The 20,027-nt window shown below is 39.8% G+C and overlaps 1 protein-coding gene across 2 annotated transcripts in view; it reads left to right on the top strand.

Annotated features, from left to right (window-relative positions):
* LOC105271098 (homeobox protein DBX1-B) overlaps positions 1-20,027 on the top strand; it is a 352,648-nt gene that overhangs the window by 194,118 nt on the left and 138,503 nt on the right. For both annotated transcript variants that reach the window (XM_011312432.1, XM_011312431.1), the window contains exon 3: positions 8,860-9,146. In XM_011312432.1, coding sequence (XP_011310734.1) covers positions 9,018-9,146 — 129 coding nt within the window. In that variant the 5' untranslated portion in view covers positions 8,860-9,017. The remainder of the gene's footprint in view (positions 1-8,859; positions 9,147-20,027) is intronic.

Below are 20,027 nucleotides of genomic sequence, written 5' to 3'. Positions count from 1 at the left end.
GTTTTCTGAACAATATTTCCTCTTCAAGCAATATATGGAAGTTACGAATATTTTTTTTGTGCAATACATTAGTGCACAAACGTATTAACTAATCAGAAAAATCAGAACAAAAATTAGGGTAATTAAAAGGAAGTTCCCATGGGAAAAATCGAAAATTTTCTTATTTTACTTTTCCCACCACCAAGTTTATGCCGAATATCCCCTCTACTCTTGCCTACGCGCAGGGCATCACGGGCCCAAAGGGGGGCGCAGCCATAAATTTTATGGCTTGAGACAATTTAGCCTAATTGAAGTCGGGAGCGGAAGTAGCTCCGAGAGCTGAGGTTGCCCACCTCTGGTGTTAACCCTTGTCCTTGAATTCAGATGTGTTGACAATATCGTTGATCCATTCTCGAATATGGGTGGAATTTGGTTCGGTCATATTGGTACTGAAAAAATTGGCGTTTGTCTTTTATCATTTCTTTCTTCATAAATCTCAGTTTTTAAAAAATCATCGGAGCGAAGAGCAATTTTGTCTCCAAGGGCTTTTCGTGCATCCAAAACTCTTTGATTCGTTGGCAAAGCTATGATCATTTCATTTTGATACGTATGTAAGCCGAGAATGCAAGTTAAAAGAAAGATTTCTTCAACTGCAGGCAGAATTTGACAATCAATTAATAATCCCAAACAATATTTATACATTCTACGGACGGTTTTCAGCGAGATGCGTTTCATTGAAGGTCAATTTATCATCTGTGTATTAAGTGAGCAAGGTTCAATGTGCTAATTTTTGTGCGCTACTCAAGCTAAGGGTGATTGGAGGCATACAAAAAATATGTATCTACGTATACAGCAATGGGTTGCTCATTCACAGCGAGACAGCTTCCATTCAATAAGGCCCGTGAATCGTCACAAGCAAGTTGTGCTGGTTTTGGAAGATATGACATTGATCGTGGGGGATGAATTCAGACTTTGAAGAGTCTTTTGAATGTGTCAGTGTTTTCACTCTCTGTGAACATTGCATCTATAGGCATGACTGTTGCTTCGAAATTTATGATAATCGGGTGATAGAAAATATGTCCAGACTGAGTTCCATCTGGGCGTGTGAATCTTCCAACCATGATTCTAGTCCCATCAACTCCCACTGTCGAGGAGCTGCTTACTGTTCGATGATATCGACTGTATCCATGCTCGCAGGCTGAAAATAACCTAAAATGGACGAGGATTCATATTAGGGATAGAATGGCTGTATTCAGCTCTGTTTTGCATTTTTAGAATAGTTGTGACGACGTCTTTCCCGTCTTCACTCGTTCCGTTCAGCTTTTTGTTGACAAGATCCTGTTCTGTTTGCTGAAGTACGGCCAAAGATGGGATCGTAGGTGGCATTGTCTCCCCCAATTTCATACATTCTCTAATTCTTCGTCTCTTTCAGTTAGCACTGCCTTCTTGTAAAACTTCCTGTCTTATTTTTGGACGTATTATTCCTCAACAAGGCCGGGAAATTTCTTCATGTCCATTGAGTGTTCCAGGTACGAACAATTAATTCATAATCTACGTCAGGCATGGGCAATCTCCAGGTAGCTCGGAGCAGAGCCATAAACTCGAATTAGAAATCCAATAAAGTTTACAACCATTTCAATAATAAGGGTCTTAGTACTAGCATAGTGGGTGCAGTAGTGGGGGCTTCACAGGTACTAAGGTGGGGAGTATCCCATGAATCATCTGGCAAGAATTTATCCTCCGCAAGGGTAAAACTTGTCACGCATCTGATTATTTTTTAATGCACACATGAAAAAAAATTGAAATTTTTCTGATCGACTTATTTCGCTGCTTTTCCTTTACTTGAGTCTCATTTCCCCTCTTTTCCTTTTCTTAAGCGTCACCCCTACTTCGGTTGATCTCAGCGGAGGAGAAGGGCCTTTACGATCTGGGTCATAAAGGCCCATCACCCGATACAATGGGCTTTCGTCTACTCTTTCTTACGCACTAATAGAGGTCGGGAGCACGATTTGCTCTCAAAGCAGAGTTTGCCCAGCCCTGATCTACGTAACGAGGATTTTCGTACACATATGAAAATAGGGGATTCTGACCTATTTGGCTCTTACAGCTGCCTTCTATTCTCGTGTAATGAAAACTATCAGGTCTGTCATAAACATCAAAGTGTCTGAGAGTGCAGACACATGGCAATCTGAGCCGCAAAAATATCGCTTCTGAGATTATACACTCCCAGACATCCTGGACCACCCTTGTACGAGTGGTATCAAGTGGACCCTCATTCCGCACTCCCTGTATTTTACTCCAGTTTGCTTTAGCGACGATTACCGTGAATTTGATCATTCCTTTAGCTTCAGATTCTAACTCAAAATCTCCATCTTTTTCATCTTCAAGGCTAGTTTCAAGCTGAGTCTAATCATTTAATGACACATCTGGAATTTTTGGTAAAATATCGATATTATCTCGCATACGAGCTTTATTCAAAATTTGTCGGCGATCGTCCCGAATATTGATATACACATTATGTCTCCTTCACTTATTACTTTGGTTTTTTTTCATAACTTTATTTCTTTAATTCACTCATTTCTTGCCAAAGTTCTTTCCTTCACGTGGAAAGTAAATCAATGACAGCACTAACAATCTCTATCCCATCGTCCACTGAAACTAGGGCTTGTCGTTCCATTTTTTAGTAGACATATTTCTCAGTTATTAAGTTCAACAGTTTGAGAACTTACCACAGACTGCAATTCAGGCCAGAGATGAAACAAATGCCTGAGTGAACATTTTTGGTCAACTCACCAGTGGTCGAATTGTCTTGAACTCCCAAACAACTGCAATAAAATGAAGGGTTACTAACAAACCATGAGTCGATTTCAGACTGCATAGTCCATGAGTTCAACTGCGCCCATAAAATAGATTCGTTGTTATTATGTCTGCACTACGAGGTTGTGGTAACAAAATAGTATATTTCACGCCTAGGACGGAAAAAGGGAATCTGACCAATGCGACTGTATAGTCCGAGTCGGAGACGAGGATTATAACGCGCATGAATCAGAATCACTTTTTCCGCCGTGGTTATGATGCTATTTTATGTCATTGTGGCCGAAACGCGTTTTACCGGCCGCAATTACATAAAATACATTATGATTCCTAAGGAAAATATGAGGGCAAACGAAATAGCAAAGACAACGTTATTAACTACTAATTTCGTAGATATACGTTTTATCGATTATCTATCGAGGAGTTGTGTTGGCAAGTGGGCAACTATAAGTGGTCATGATTTTTTTTGTTTCCCGGAAACACCAAAACTGAGAACTTCAGGTCAGTTTCCTTTATTCGTTAAAATCGGTAAGCAGTGTTTGAAAAATCAATTAGAATCGTAAGTGTTGGATATTTCGGTAAATGTTATATTTTTAATAATCATAACAACATCTAACCATGATATGCAACAACACTAAATAACGATTTAACACTAAATTATACCCCCTGCTGCCAATTCTTTTAAAATTAATTTTGTTTAGACGATGCATACCAAAAATTTTTAAATGTCATACCATTATTCACCATTGGCTGGGGAATGCATACCAATTGCATTATTTTAATTATGTTCACCCCGCCAAATGAAAGGTGCCTCCTCTATCTTTTTGTCCGTTTTTGCGAAAGTCTGTAGTCATGGAATTAGTTCTCTCACGGTTTATCCGTTTTTGTCTTCCTACCCCGTGGGGATCGCCGCTAGATACTTTTTTGAATTTAAGGCTACTTTTAGGGAATTCGCCGGGAGGCGTCACGCTATAATAATTGGATCAATAATGAGTTAATTAAGTACCAAATCCCGTTTCCCTGTCTTTCGATGCCTCTGTGTAACTCACGCCAGACCTTTTTTTTGTTACTGTATATTTGCTAATATTACTGTATTGCTGCTGGTTAATCTTTCTCGCCTATCATGTCGCTGCATAATAAAGCTCTTTATTTCCCTCTTTATTTCCTCTTGCCTTTAATCTGCTCATCACTTCTGCTAGGAAGCGAGTTCGCTGAAGATCTCTCTCTCCTCGTTTCTCCCTTTCTTTTCTTTTCTCTATCTTTTTTGTATTTTGTACCGAACTATTAAAGATATCTGATATTCTGAATTGATCACTTGGGCTGTCTTCTTTTTTCTTTGTGGTTATGTTTCCCGATGCCCTGAACCTCGTTCCCATCTCGACTCACCCCTTTCTCCACAACCTCACCGCTGACCAGCGCGGCAAATCACCACCTTTCCTCGAATCGTTCTGATTTTAGTTTACGTTTTGGGTTTTGGTTCTGATTAATTTGCTTCCGCTTTGATATTAATCCGGTTTGTTGCTTCCGGGAACAGAAAGTAACTGGCGCCCATACAGGTTTTAATTTGCTCGGGGGAAAAACGGCGAATTACATCGGGTTTTTTTCTTAGGAAAAAATTGGCCACGTTGTAACCTTCAGAAGGAAAGGCGGGTAGAAGGTTCCTCGCGCAGTAACATTGCAATTGGCTTTTAATACTTACCTTAAACAATCGAAGAAGAATGAAGAAACCAAAATCAATTGGACCAGTGAAGCGAAATAAACCTTTGAACAATCCTAAAACACATTGATGCAATCACAAATTTAGCTTACTTGTCATTTTCCGCTCTGCTGATCCTTACTACCGATGGTTTAACGCAGGGCCCGGCAACCTTCAGGTAGTCGGGAGCCAGCCTATTACAAGGGTCGGCATAATCCCCTAATGGGTACCCAATTAGCCAACCATTGTGTGCGAATAAGTCCCAGTGGTGACGATATTTTCGTCAGCCACGCAAAGTGGCGTGCGAGTCGAATAAAAATGGCTGACTCACCAGAATTCGCGCTAAATTTCAGTTTTAAATTTTAAATATAAAATTGAAAAAGTAAAATTTCCATAGGAAAACTTTGGAGAATATATTTCCGAAATGGTAGTCGTCAATTATTATTGTTCTTTCAAATAGTAATATTGGAACTCTAAATTTGAAAAATGAAAAGTTGCCATTGTCGACTTTGGAATATATTCCTGGAAATTCCATGGCTGATTTTCATATTACATTTTGATTTTTGCTCATTTTGCCACGTCAAAATGAAAAATGAAATTTTTTATTCATAGTTCAATTCCACTGTTTAGGTTTTCAAGAAACCAACCTGCACTATATTATAGTGCACCATGTAAACCGCGTTTTCCAGTGATCATGGTCATTCATCGAAACTATCGGACATACTTGTCACTTATTCGGGGCAATCCATGTTCTATCCTTCCATCCATTACTATTGAAAACGGCATATTAATAAATTTTTATTGATGTTCGACAGATATTCAAATTGCACAAATATTGCTCATGCCTCTAAAATCCAAAATTAAAGTTCAAATTTAAATTGCCATCAAATATTGCATTTTTTTTTTAGTAAATTGCTGCAAATATCGCATTGAAATATTTTTTTGTCTAATATTGCTGCCTATTTCGAGTGAAAAATTGATATTTATATTTCCAATTTATGAAAAGTTGAAAATTGCCGCTCGATGACACGGCCGCCCTCTGCTGATATTGGTCAAACTAGGCCTCAGAGAGAGAGAAAAATCGAATTAGAGCAGGTAGTTTCGTTAAGTGGATGAGGCCCCTCTCCCAGCTCTCACTAACGAACCTCGGGAGCCGCGTGAGCCCGATGAGCCCAGGTTGCCGGGCCCTGGTTTAACGACAGGCATGGGCTGTGTCCTTGAACAATGGCACAATCATCACATTCAGCGAATACCTTTCTTCTGGCGTAAATTAAGGGACACTGAACCGAAGTATTCCATGTATGACAGGACTCTTCGCTGTTTTTAGATCAGTCCAACACTTTAAACAATGCCTGGAATACCGACAATATTTCATAAGAACTAATCATAAGCCACTTATACATTTTCACAAAGATTTCCAAAGATTCAGATAGACAGCTCAGACAGCTTCAATAAATTTCACCATTTATGACGAAAATTGTTCGTGTAAAAGGAGATCATAATTCAGTTGCTGATGCTCTCTCGAGAATTGAAACAAATAATATAGCAATTACTCTCGATGCTGAGACAATTTAAAGAGAACCAGAAAAAGAGAAGTATTACATCTCATATCAGAGAAGAAATTTTCACTTAAATTACAACATCTTCAGATCAAACCCACTGCTGCTATTTAATGTACATTAGCAACAACGTTGCCAGGCCGTACATCCCAGAATCTCTCCGAAGATAAGCTTTCAACAGCATCAATCAGCTTTCTCATCCTAGCCACAAAATTACTTAAAAAATTTCAAGAGGAAAATTTATGTGGCCCCTGATCAGAAAAAATGCATTGACATGGGCTCGGGAATAATAAAATTACAGCTGAACATATACAAATACCAGACAGTCGATTCAATCATATACATATCGATATTGTCATTCTTCCGGCGATAAAAAATTGTCGGTACTGTTTAACGATTATTGATCGATTTTCTAGGTGGCAAGCCCCCCTTTCCCTGAGAAACATAATAGCTGATACAATTGTCACAGCCTTATTCGATAACTGGATTAATTTTTATAGTACTTCACTCATAATCAGTCCTGATCAGGGTGCACAGTTTGAATCAACATTTCAACTGGCTGACCAACTTGATTGGAGCCCAGCGCATCAGGAGAACAGCTTATGATCCTGCCTCCAAATAACTCGTGGATGAATAGTCGTAGTGGAACAAATGAATATAACTCAGATGAATGTTCCAAAGAGTGTCGATCAGAACAGAACTGCAAAAGCCTTAGCTCAGTAACGTTAAACAACTCGGGCCCGACCCCAGCCTAATTTCATTGTCTACGGCCTGATTGGACAATGGCTTACGAAACTATTGGTGAGGCTCATTTTAGCACTCGCCCAAACTAAGGCTTGAAAGGCTGAAACCATCAGTTACTCGCTGCTTATGCGGGTTTGAAAAGCGGAAAACTTTGGAACTTGAAATTTGTTGAAGTTTAACGTCCAAAAAACAGGCTTTGCTGAATTTCCCAAACCTCATCTTCTCCTTATGTGTTGAGTCAGTCAATATTGCCGTTGGCGAAAGATGATATGAGTTGGCCTAAACACAGTTATATTGATGAGTATAGGAAAATTTTTGTTTAACAAATTTAAATTTCTACTATCTCCCTTCAAGTAAACCGAGTTAGTCCTGGGTGAAGCTTATGGCAGTCCTTAAGAAAAGAGGCCCCTTGCTTGTTATTAAGAAAATGGCATTACTTATTTAATAGTTTCTCTATCTACTAGAGTATCAGAAGTATAACCATACTTCTGGTATAATGCTTCAAATAAGAAGAAATTCTACGTTTTTAGTTTTTGATATATTAGAATGAAATGTAATATTCGAACGGACTTATGAATAACAAAGTGAGTAAGGCACAGGAAGGTATAAGTGTCATGGATCGAATCATGGTCCGAGTGCTTCTTTGACGATGCTTTCTTTCACGATATTTTCAACAATCGCGGTTTTTCTGAAATGTTGTAGTGCGGTTTTAAAGGCTCAACGCCTTTTACTGTTGCTCCATTCTCCTAGGAGGTGTTTTAATGGTTGAGCTCGGAAAATCCTTGATTTCCAGCCCTGCTGATCTTTACTGTGGTTTTTTCCAAAATTGTTTCAATTTTTTTTCAAGTTTCCGGCTTGGTGACGCTTCAAGATGGGTGTTTTTTTCGCTTTGTTGTCAAATTATCATCCCTTAATAGTATTGCCAGTGTAACTGTTCGGTTTTACACCGGATGTTTCTTTACACTGATACGCTGCCGCACATCCGTATGACCTGCTCCGCTGTTCTTATCGCTCGTTTCAGATGACCGGTGGCCTCTCACCTCTGACACGTGAGGCGCCATTTCATGGGCAGATGTAATTGCCAATCGCGATGATCGATACCTTCCACCTCGCGGTCTGGTAATCGCTCTCATTAGCATATGGGCGTTTCGTGTGTGTATACACATTTTTTGCAGAACTTCGCTTTGCTTATAATTATTAAATCCGCTCATTACTAGCTGTTCTCGGAATTAATGCAGGAATTCTCGGAGTGGATACTGCTCTTGCTCAGCTCTTTTTGTGGCATTGAACAGTGACTGTTTTACTCATTAAATAGGCATTACTAATATTAATTCACCAACGCCATGCGAGGGATTATTTTATCCTCTCTCATAACTTCTTGTAATCCACACATATTTCGAACGTCTCTTCAGATTATCCTGATAACCAGATCTGGCCCCGAATAATAACAGTGACGCAATCTCACCCAGTCGAAGCCATGTGTGGTGGAGCTGGACTGTTTACGGCAGGATGGTGACCTGTTTCTGATGGCACCGTATACTACAAAGCATTGTCTACGCCAAGCAGCATTACCGCGGTAGCTAATACATTGGCTTCAACCTTTGGTTCGCGAATTTTAATCTCCTCTGCCGGTAGCCCCAATGATTTGCCCAATTACTCATCATTAGTCAATCTTTTTGCCCCCCCCCCCCCCCCCCCCCCCCCCGGGCAGTGGTGCCGTGACTTCAGTTATGGGCGTTCTGGTCCGTTGTGCCTATTGTGTCTGTCAGTTGAATCTATCAATAATTTCACAAAGTCCTATTTTTATTAAAACTTTTAACGTGGGTATCCGAAGTTCTCAATCATTTTGAAAATATAATAAAATTAATTCTGTTTTGTTACTATTTATCTTGTGAACACAGTGAGATTTTTAAATGACTCATGAAAATTAAAAATAGTTTTTGATTGAGTGTTGGATAAAGCGAAAAATCAACCAGAGATTTGTTAAGACTTTCATAGATGAAAAGCATATTGCCATGTTTACTTTTGTCACATAACCATGATCAATCATTTTGCTTTTCAATGTAGTGAGTAATCCTGCTAATGGTGGTCATCTCTCTGCAAATTCTGCTGTGGGGGCCGGTATCTTTTCAAGTACGATACAACCAGGTCTTGGTGACCTCGCGAGTCTAAATGCAGCATGTTTTCCCTGGGCAGCTAGTACACGTGGACGACCTAGGAAAGGAATGATGAGAAGAGCCGTTTTTTCAGACACCCAAAGACGAGGACTCGAAAGACGATTTCAATTACAGAAATATATCAGCAAACCAGATCGTAAGAAACTTGCAGAACGACTCGGGCTCAAAGATTCACAGGTTTGTGTTTTTATTGTTGTCGAATTGAACAAAATTATGTCATCAGTCAAACGTTACTTTTCACGACTATCGTGGGACTAATTAAAAAATGCCTACGATAATATGAAAAGGAGACGAAATAAGATAGCGAGAGCTCTTCACTCATATAATTTGTAATGTTCCAACGTGATTAGTGGGGATAGACACTCCTGCCGTATCAATATACCAATCCATTCATATTCCAATTACACAACTTGTCTGCCTCTTCATTGTGCATTAAGCGAGTTTGCTTACCTAGCTCTACGCCGAGACTAAAACGAATTTATAGCCGGCTAGATGTTACTCACGAACGATATTTTTTTCGATTGCTTTTTCCACCTGATCACTGGATGTTTTTTGACTTTTTGACAATTAATTTCACTTATAAGTCTCTTTATTTTCATATCCAACCGTCTTACTGTCCACGCAGACCTTACTCTATGTATTCTGCATTCTCATTTTTTCTTGATTCTACGAATAAATTAGATTCAATCCTTCGTCGATACTAGCGAGTTTTGTACCAATAGTATCGGCTATAAAAAGCTGAAACTATATATTACAGAGTATGCCATAATTATTACTGCTACTTTGCTCAGTTATATGAATTACTGAAGTTTTATCATATTTAATGGTTGCCTTCAAAAATGCTGAGAAAAATCTAATTAAAATATCTGAAATATCCAAACTACTGTTCGATACATATTTAATTTGATATCCAACTGTTGAACCATTTAAAATATGCGGGAGTATCAGCCGGAGTTCTATCACGCATCACATACGAAATCACGGAAATCTAATCCTTCATGTGATTCTTACTAAGCTAAGCTATCAAACAGCGCAAAGCTAACGGAAGCGGTGTAGTCGATTGTGAAATGCATGAAAGCGTTCACACAAAATGCTTGACATTTGTTAAGAAATTAATAATCCTTGAGATATTTGTCACCGGCTCATTGGCATCATCAATTACGTATACACTCATTTTTGATTCGAGAAAGCTAGTCTCAATGATGAATCAATTTTTGCAAATATTTTCTTCACAAATCTTCACTTTTCTAACACATCTAGCACAATTTTTACTTTACCGGTTTGTTATCGAATGTGGTTGGGAATGCTCAGCAAGAAAAAACAACCGAATTTCAAGTGAGTAGTGTATTTGTCTCTATAGGATAAATAGCACTCGATAACAGAGAAGCACCATTGGTGGATTAAATGCGAAAATAAAGAAAAGCTGTTAGACTAACTGTATCATATCCAAACAGTGCCCTCTGTGCATTTCTGCCATCTCAACAGATGTGTATTCTCTTGTCCCTATCCTGTCTTTGTAGAACTAGCCTTGCGCAGGCTCTCAGGGCCGCTAACTCCGTCTGTAAGACGGTTGCGTGTGACTCCAGTCCGATGGCTCTCCAAGTTGTGGGTCCTTCAGACTAAACTCCCGCACCTGCTCGATGATCCATTCTGAAGCCATCCGTGTACCAAACTCAACGCTTGAGTGGCGATCATTTTGCATCTTTTCTTAGTATAGTTTCTCCACAGCCAAGGTTAACTTGGTTAACTTGGCTATATGTAGCCCAGTGGCGTATGTTATCTGTGCGATCATAATGGCCATGCAGATACACTTCTCTACTTTGGGCCTTAAAACGCACGTGTTTCCAAACATCGGATGTATCACAGTATGTCATAATGATCTTGTCGCTCTACATGGGGATGTGTTCACTCTCATACTTCACCTCCGCCACGAAGCTCAGCATATTGCCGTACATGGAGGGGGGTTTCACAACCATCCCCCTTTTATTAGTTAATGACACCATCTCAGTTTCTCCCGGGTTTCCCGTGAGCTCATGAGAGGTGCACCATTGCTGAACGTTGTCCAGTACCTTTGTATCTTGTTATGCAGTGGTTAGAGATAGCTGCCCCCTGCGGAGAGCCCCTTCCCGCTAGTGCGCTGACAGCGCTGTGAAGCAGGCATGAACCGTACTTGCTCGAAGCATGGCTGCTATGCATCTGATGTCTTTCAATGCCAGAGGATGTTGCTACCCTCTTCATTGTATTAAAAGAGGTATTATCGAAGGTCCCCTCTATATCTGTAAATCCACTAAGGGTGTCCTCCTTCCTCTCTCTTACTGACTTTATTTTTCCAACCAGGCAGTGTAGTGCAGTGTCAGTCGATCGACCTGCCTGGTAACTATCACGAGAGGGGCAAATAGTAGTCATTTTCAACACCCCCTCCTTAATGGACCTATCAACGATCTTTAGTGTTTTAAGTAGGAAGGAGCTCAGGCTGATAAGTCTATAAGTCTTGGCGGTAGCATGACTACATGTGCCCGGCTTGAAAATAAATATAACCCTGAAAATAAATATGTCCTTAGTGCCGGACATGCCGAGAGTGCCGTTACTAACCTCCGTAAAAGCAGGGAACCTCCTTTCTGCATGAGCGCCAGGTATACTCTATCGGGTCCCGGGGTCTTCTATACGTCGAAGAAGTCCACCGCCCACTGCAAGCCACATAGCGTTACTATCTCGGAGACTAGGGCTCAATAGGGACTGCTCTCTTCTAGCATCCAGTCCTTCCGTGGATTCATTGTAGAAGACCCACGAAGTCTGCCACCTATGGTAGTACATCCAATTCCTCGCAGAAAGTTCTGCATGCATTTCCTTGGATTTTTTTATGAGGGCCTTATACCCTCTCTGTACATTTCTTTAATGAGTCCAGTCTTCGTCCCTCCTGGAGCGGTAAGCACGGTTCCGGAATCAACTGGCCATACTTCTTGCGAATCCAAAAGATCAAAAGAATCTAAAAGAAGAATGTGTCAATTTCCATTTAATGCAGTGACCGCAACCACCCCCCTCCGCCCCTGCTGCTACAATAGTTGAATGGTACTGAATGGGCAGTGTAAAAGTTAAAAATAGGGACATACAAATTTGCAAGGCACATTTTATTCCATTGAAGGTAATACCTTAGAAATTTGGTAGCAGATCAGATATGACCCGTCTCCCAAGACGGGTTAAGGATCTTGTAACTGTAACTAACCCTAAATATCTGTCTTGAAACTGATACCAATTTATCCATAACCGTGAAAGCTCGAGCACTCCATGCAATGGGGGAGCTCATTTCTCTTACATGGTCGGCCAACCCTCCTCAACTGCAGATATCTATAGGCCAAACTCAACAGATAATTAAAAGGGCGTATTTCGTGGCATTTCCTAGATTGTAATATTATACGTAATTAAGGATATTGTCATACCCGTCTTGACTATTGCCGTAATCCAAATCTCTTGACTGCTATTTTGAAGGAGGACAAATAAAGTAAATTACATTGAAAATTATGCTATCCCCCTTCCTACCTAACCCAAATTTAATCCAACGAGTCATTTCAGTCAAACATTTCACTATAGGTCTGGATGAGTCGATGGATGTCCTGAATTGCATGCCTTCGGGGCTAAGGTAGTAGGAAGCTTTTTCCATGGAGGGGTTGGGGATAGCAGGAAGCTAGTCTTGTGAAGATTCTTCAGATAGCGCTGATGGTTCAAACACCTTGAAACTGTTTCGGTCAAATAGGAACCGATTTTCGCCTGTTCTCTCTTGTTTTTAATACAGATTGTTACACGATACTGATGAAAAGACTAGGTTGTGGGGATACACAGGCTCGGTAACTATCACCTAATAACGCTCTGAAATAGAACCACCTGAATCGAGCGGTAACAATTCCCCAACGGTTCAATTGAAAAGTTAGGATTGATCCAATTAGATTATGAGGTAATAGTTGTGAATTATTAGCTGGTATTTCGAGCATCATCAAGATATCAATACACACATGTTCTCCAGCTAGCTGGCGCGTTGAACCAACTGCATTTCGCTAACCATTACTAAATGCTCTACTGCCTCAAACGGGTCCCGGTTCATGTCAACAAACAAATTCAATAAAATCGATATAACCTACCCCTTTAGTGTAGAGCGCCGACAGGTGAGGAATTCGTCAAGATCTTCGTTGCAACACAAAGAAAGTGGTAGTGTGGAAGCACCCTGTTTTCGACATAGTTCTATCGTCACGATATTATAGTATGGTAATTATGTCAAGCAAAAGTTGATTTGAATCCCCAAATGTTGAAGAAAAAAGTATCAGCGTCCGTTAAAAATAACACTGTTTGATGTGAAAGGAGCGGCGTGCAGGAATGAATTGTGCGCTTTTCAGGGTATTTTTTTCTGTTACAAACATTGAATATTGGATGACTCAATTTTTTAATTGTTGTGTATTGTTACTGTGATTGTGATGGAATTGGTAAATCGAAGATTTTTTTTTCTCTCTTTTTCGATTCGTCATTTGTTTTTCAATATTCTCAAAATATTAAGCTGAGTTTTATACGGTTCATCTTTCAAGATTTTAAGCAGATAAGACTCACGTTTATTTACATCTGAGTCTTCACGTTTTTATATGGCTGTTCGAAACTAAAAGTTCGTGTATTTTGCCAGTCAGTGCCAATTTTTTTTTACCTCATAATCTTCCCCATGGAATTCAACAAGCCCGACTATGTTACTATCATATTCGCTACGTTTTATTTCAATATACCTCTCAGTATTGCTATCCATCATGTTTCACATTATTTCATTCATGTACAACGTCGACATACCATAAGTTGAGACGTGACATTTTCAAGCCGATCGGAAATGCCCATCACTTTCATCCTTCCTCCCTATAGCCTCCTTGCCGATATACGAAAACAGAAATCGGGATCCAAAAAGGTTGCCGGGAGCCATATTTTTCTTACTCAAGGAATCAGCAACTCGTAAACTTAAACCTAACGACAAGTGTCAAAGCGTAACGCTAAACCGAATCGAAACTTAAATCAGCGAAGCGTTAAGACAGAGTTAACGGATGCCTGCGCTGCTCAGTGTGGTAGGTTGTAGAGAGAAGGGATTTGGAAAAAAGGCAAATATGTCCTTCAAAAACAATAATACCACTTCATGAACAGTCCTCAAAACTCGTTAATGTTTATGGCTACGGAAAACGGTAGGGAATGTCCACCGGGCGCCTACTAATTCAATACTGCCCTTGACCAAACGAAAACTGGACTGAACCTTCCCAATTAACCGAGGTTAGTGGTAGAATAATCCTCACATTCCACATGGATTTTCGACGGTTTCCCCAGGGGTTTTTTACCCGTAATTTTCGCGCCCTAAAAGCTCCAGGGGACCTTCCTTTCCCTTCATCATCGGCTTTAGCCCCTCGCGGGTAGTTTTACGGTTACACCCCGGTTGGTGTAATTTATGGTTTTACGGATTTAGGATTTTGTGCTGTCACGAGGACGAGTTTCAACTCCACTCGGCCTGTCCTTTCGTCCTCTTGTTTTGGATTTAGAATACTTTTTAGGATTTGTGAGGCTTGACCTCGGACCTCGGATGAGGCAGGGCACCCCACTTCCCCACCCTCGCTTCGGATCTTTTGGTTTTCATTAGCTTTTGGCGCATAAAAAGCTAGCTGGCGCCCGCAGTAATTCAGTTGGATTTTAGGATGCGAGCACGGGAACGGGCGAAGGTAATAGCTATCCTCGACCTCCGGGACGAGGTTGGAGAAAACTGTTACAGTTTTTAATTTTTATGTTCATACATTTATGAAAAATGAGAAAAACTGGTGTTTTTGTAAAAAAACTGAGCCAAGTAAAAGTTTCTCTCAATTGATTCCATAAAGAACTAGTGTTTTGCCAAAATATGGCGATTCTAGAAATTAAAAAAAACTCGGAAAATGTAAATGAAAATGCCAAGAAAAGTGATGCCACTCGATTAAAAGGATTCAATGATGAATGAATGATGAAATTGGTCCTGCCTCTACTGATTTTTTTATTTTCATTAGTAAATCCTTTCAATGGAGTCTCATCACTTTTCTTGGCGTTTTCATTTATTTTTCTGAGTTTTTTTCATTACTAGAAACGCCATATTTTAGCAAAACACGAGTTTATTACAGAATCAATTAAGCGAAACTTTTACTGGGCTCAGTTTTCTTACAAAAACACCAGCTCTTGTTTTTTGGGGAGATTTCACGGATTTTTTCAATACAAGTTGCGACGTAATTTTGGGAGGTTCACGGAGCCCTCCTTCGATTAGCCTGCCCTCTGGTACCAACAATCCCAAGTCAATTTTAACAAAATGACCGCCGTATCGAAATCCTTCTCCACTCTCAGCTTCAACTGCTATAAGTAGCTCACATGTAGAGATTCGAAAATAATCGGTAGCTGAAAGGGGATGCAACTGCGATTGACACAATAAACCAATAATAAAACTCTAGAATTGTCGGGGAGAACAATTTGGATTAATATAAAATCTCGATACAAAAAAAAATAATAAATAAAATCCCCTTAAAGTTGTCGCGAGAGAGTCAGGCGTAAAATTTACGACGCTCCGGGTTGATCTTCCGCTAAGCGGAGAATACGAGTTAGAATATAAACTTTTGCGGGTGTTCCACTCGACTCACGCACACAAGAATCTACCATGCATAGATACATGTACACACAGCTCACGCTAAATGGTGCCGATCGTGGCAACCGCGCGCAGCGTGTCTCTGTTTTCATGTCTCTCTGTTTCTCACTCAATGTATTTATTTTATTTATGAATCGTCCCTTCGATTCGTCATTGACAATTCCAAATAGATTCGCGCCACTCGAGCAAAAAGCGTTGTTGTCGCGTCGCGCGCAACAAACCCATGCGCTCCGCCCACTGGGAGGAATAATGCTATTTTGAAAATTTATTGCTCTACTATGAAACTGACGATCACTTTCTTTCTTTTTCAGTATATTGGTGGTCACTATTTCTACGTTCTGTGTTAATTTCATCGAAAAATGTCGAGTGGTTTATTTTTTTTAAATAAAAACGGTGAAATGCATTTGAACCCATGTTAATTCAAAAAATCATGTCTCAGCTCAGAAACTGACGATTGGTTTTTTGTTGTGCTCATTTTGGAGGGAATTTTAAGAGCTATCTATAGCAAAAATAAAAAAAAAAATCTGTCGAAAAACGGGTTTACACGACAATAACCTTAATGATTCGAGCGTTATTGACCGCACAATATAATTTCGTTCAAGTCACTGTCGTTTAGTTAAACTTTTACAATTGTTTTGTGAAGTCTAAACATTAACTCAGGAGGAACGCAGTGGCGCGTAATTTTGATTCAAAATAAAACGAAAATAAAATCAATATAATACTCTCCTCTCTTCTTCAATTCTTCGTGTATAGATACAGCGTAGCTCTCAGCCTTATTTGTTGGATAGAGATGAAACTTTTACTTGGCCGATACGCTACCGCGTATCTCGATTAGTATGCGTAACTATTCATATTATGTGATAATGTGCTGTAATTTTTTTTCTAACATTCCGTTTTTTCATCATTTTGATGAAGAGACAATTCGTGGAATAGTTGTCAAGCTTATAAGACCAATTCCGTACTAATCTCCAGAACGGTTTCACTAATTTCATTCACAGACCATTATTACAATTATATATCTCTGAGTGTGCATTTATCAGTTCAAACAAAATTCTCTCTTATGTGAATTATTTTGTAAAAATCAAGCCAAGTTAGCGTGAGTCTGATTTTCTTTCAATTTTTCAAAATAAAAATACTAAATTCGGACGAATGGCAAGTCGACTAAAGCAGTGCAGAGTACAGACTAAAGAACATTATAGTGCTACAGTTCTCGAGGTGTTCAGCTCTCATAACAACTGTAATTCTATACAAGCGTGAAAAGGTTACTCCAAAGCATTGGTATTCCTAATAATTTTCCAGAACTTGATCCATATTTTTTATATTAAAGTAGATTTAATTGTTAATATTAATGCAATGGAGGAGGTAAGTACAATATAAGTTGTTAATGTTAGTCCCTACTTCTCTAATCCCTGAAAAAACTTCACTGTAGGGTATTACCACCATTGTTGTTCAGGGCATTATCGTCGAAGATTGAGTCTCACAAATCTCACCAAATTAATCAAAATCACAGGAAATGATAACATTTGTTGAATTTCCAGAATATTGATCTGCTCGCCTCTCATTGGTAAAATCTATAATTTTGCATAGTTTCTTCCATATCTTACAAATTATCAAAATTTTGAAACTTCTTGATATTTTCCATTTTTTGAAATTGAGCTTCCTCATTTTTCACCCATGCGTAATTTAACCAACAACAGACCGTCTTCTGCAACTTATAATATTCGCTCAATTTATTAATTTTTGAAATCTTCAAAATTATTGCGCCTCTCCGGTAGGAGGTTTTTACAATAATGTATCATCTTATGTAGTTTTGCAATATTTCCCACATTTACAAAATTTATGCAAATTATCCATTTCTTTCAATTAAAAAAAAATTTTCGTCTCGTTTAAATCATTTGAATGGTCGACAAAACTCCCCCACTGCAGTGAAGCTGCCAATCCACTCTTTCGGTTCACTTCTCATTGAAACTGGAAGGAGTAATTTGAGATTTTTATTTATCGAAAGATACCATACCGAACAAAAAAAAATGCCATCACTACTTTAATTTTTTCCATTTATTTCGTGATTTTTCTCGCTGATTTTACGGATTTTAGGACATTTAGGGATCACAGATATAACGAACATGGCAGGTTGAAATGGGGGTTGACGGCTGGATGAGTGTGTCAGGCTAAAATGAGGGTGGTGGAATGAATGCATGGAACAAACTGAGTGGTTGAGGGTGGACTCAGTGTATCAGGACAAAATGGGGGTTGATGATGCTCATTGCATGGAGGAAACTGAGAGGTTGAGGGCGAAATGAATGCATTTGGAAAAAATGAGGGCTTGAGGGTCGGATGAGTGTGTCAGGGTCTAGTGTGGGGTGATGGTGGAATGAGGGCATGGGGAAAAAAAAGGAGTTGAGGGTTGCTGACTGTGTCAGTGACAAATGGGGATTGGTGGAGGCGAGAGCACATGGGAGAAACTGAGGGTTTGAAGATGAAACAAATTTATTGAAAAAAAATGGGAGGGTGCGATGAGCAGAGTGAAGTATCAGGGTGAAGTTGTGGTTGATGAAGGAATGAGCATATGGGAAAAATGATGGGTGACGGTCGAATGAGTGACTTAGGGTAAATGGTGGTTGGAGGAGGGTTGAGTGTATGGGAGAAATTGAGGAGTTGAGGGTGGGATGAGTGTGTCAGGCACAAATGGGGATTGAAGGTGGGCTCCATGAATGGGAGAAACTGAGGGGTTGCGGGTAAATGCATTCAGCATTGGAAAAAAATGGGGGCTTCAGGGTCGGGTGAGTGTGTCAGTATCACATAGGGATTGGTGGTGGGATGAGCGTATGGGAGAAACTGAAGATGGAATAAATTCATTGAGAAAAAGTGGAATTTTGTAGGTGGGACGGACGAAGTGAACTGTCAGCGTGAAGTTGTGGTTGATGGTGGGATGAGTGCATGGGAAAAATGAGAGTTGATGGAGGGATGTGTAAATGGTAAAAAAGGGGGGTTGACGGTGGATGGAGTGTGTCCGAGTGAAATGGGAGTTGTTGTAGAATAAGTAGGTAGGTTCCATGAACAAAAAGACGGGTTGAGGCTGCCATGAGCATGTCAGGGTAAAATCAGAGGTTGAGGCAAGGATGAGGGTATCAGGGTCAAATGGGGGTAGAGGCTGGAATGAGAGGACAGGATGCAACGAGGGTCAAGTTAGGATGAGTATGTTAGAGTGAAATGGTGCGAAAAGAGGATTTCAGGTTGGGCTGAGTGTGTCAGGGTGAAGTGGGGGTTGACCATGGGATAAATGCATGACAAAAAGTAACGGTTTGAAGCAGAAATAAGTGTGTCAACCCCATCCAAATCAAATCGTTATTTTTTTCATGCCTCCTCCACCTTTACAATTCCATTTCCCAAGTGGCCGACAGCATCGTAAACAAATGTCACCATACCTCATCTGTATCTAGAAAATTCAACCCCATTTGCCTACCCTCACTCCATTCTCCTCACTCCATTTTCAAGATGACCGACGGAATCATCAAAAACGGTCTCTACAAATGCATGTGGATCGACTTGGAGTTTGATTCTGAGTCAATCGGTATCAATCATTTTCAACCCCGTTCTTGCACCTTCATCAACTCATTTCCAAAATAGCCAACGGGATCATAGAAAACGCTTGTATATATAGATCGATTAGGAGAATGATTCTGAATCGATTGGTACCTATAAATTTCAACCCCGTTATTACATCCTCACTACTCGATTTGCAAGATGGCCAACGCATTTAATGAAAAATTTCTCTACAAGTGTATGTGGATCGACCCACAGGATGATAGTGAGTTGATCTGTAGCTGTAAATTTTTTTTCGAATAGCAATTTTACGCTTTTCCAGCTTGCGATCAGAGCAAACCGCTTTATTCCGGCATAACTCTTACAGTAATTCCGGAAATAGCAGCAAACCAGAGCGATATAGCAAAGTGGGGTTGCGAACGGGCCTCGCTTTTTCTTGCCTTTCAATTTGTGCTGATATTTTCGAGTTATTTCACAAAACAAACGTATATGTAAATGGGGATGGTGTCAACGAGAATGTATGCAGATGTGAATCATATCTGTATGTCCACAATTTGACGGAAGGAGAGTTTTTATCACCGAAGGATTTTCTTGGATAGGGAAACTGCGTTTTCTATAATATTTGCACGGGAAGTTGGATTTTCCTTTTCAAATCAGCCTCAATGCGTTATATTTTCCCATGCACTCATCTCATTATCAATGCTCATTAAACCCTGACACACTCATGAAAACCTCAACCCTTCATTTTCCCCATGAACTCTTCCCACCAGTAACCCACATTTCACCCTGATATACTGAACCCACCCTCAAACTCTCATTTTTTCCCAATGCATTCACTTCACCCTCAACCA

The sequence above is a fragment of the Fopius arisanus genome, unplaced genomic scaffold (assembly GCF_000806365.1).
Source record: "Fopius arisanus strain USDA-PBARC FA_bdor unplaced genomic scaffold, ASM80636v1 scaffold00101, whole genome shotgun sequence".
Classification (NCBI taxonomy): domain Eukaryota; kingdom Metazoa; phylum Arthropoda; class Insecta; order Hymenoptera; family Braconidae; genus Fopius; species Fopius arisanus.
This window is presented reverse-complemented; position numbering and strand designations above follow the sequence as displayed.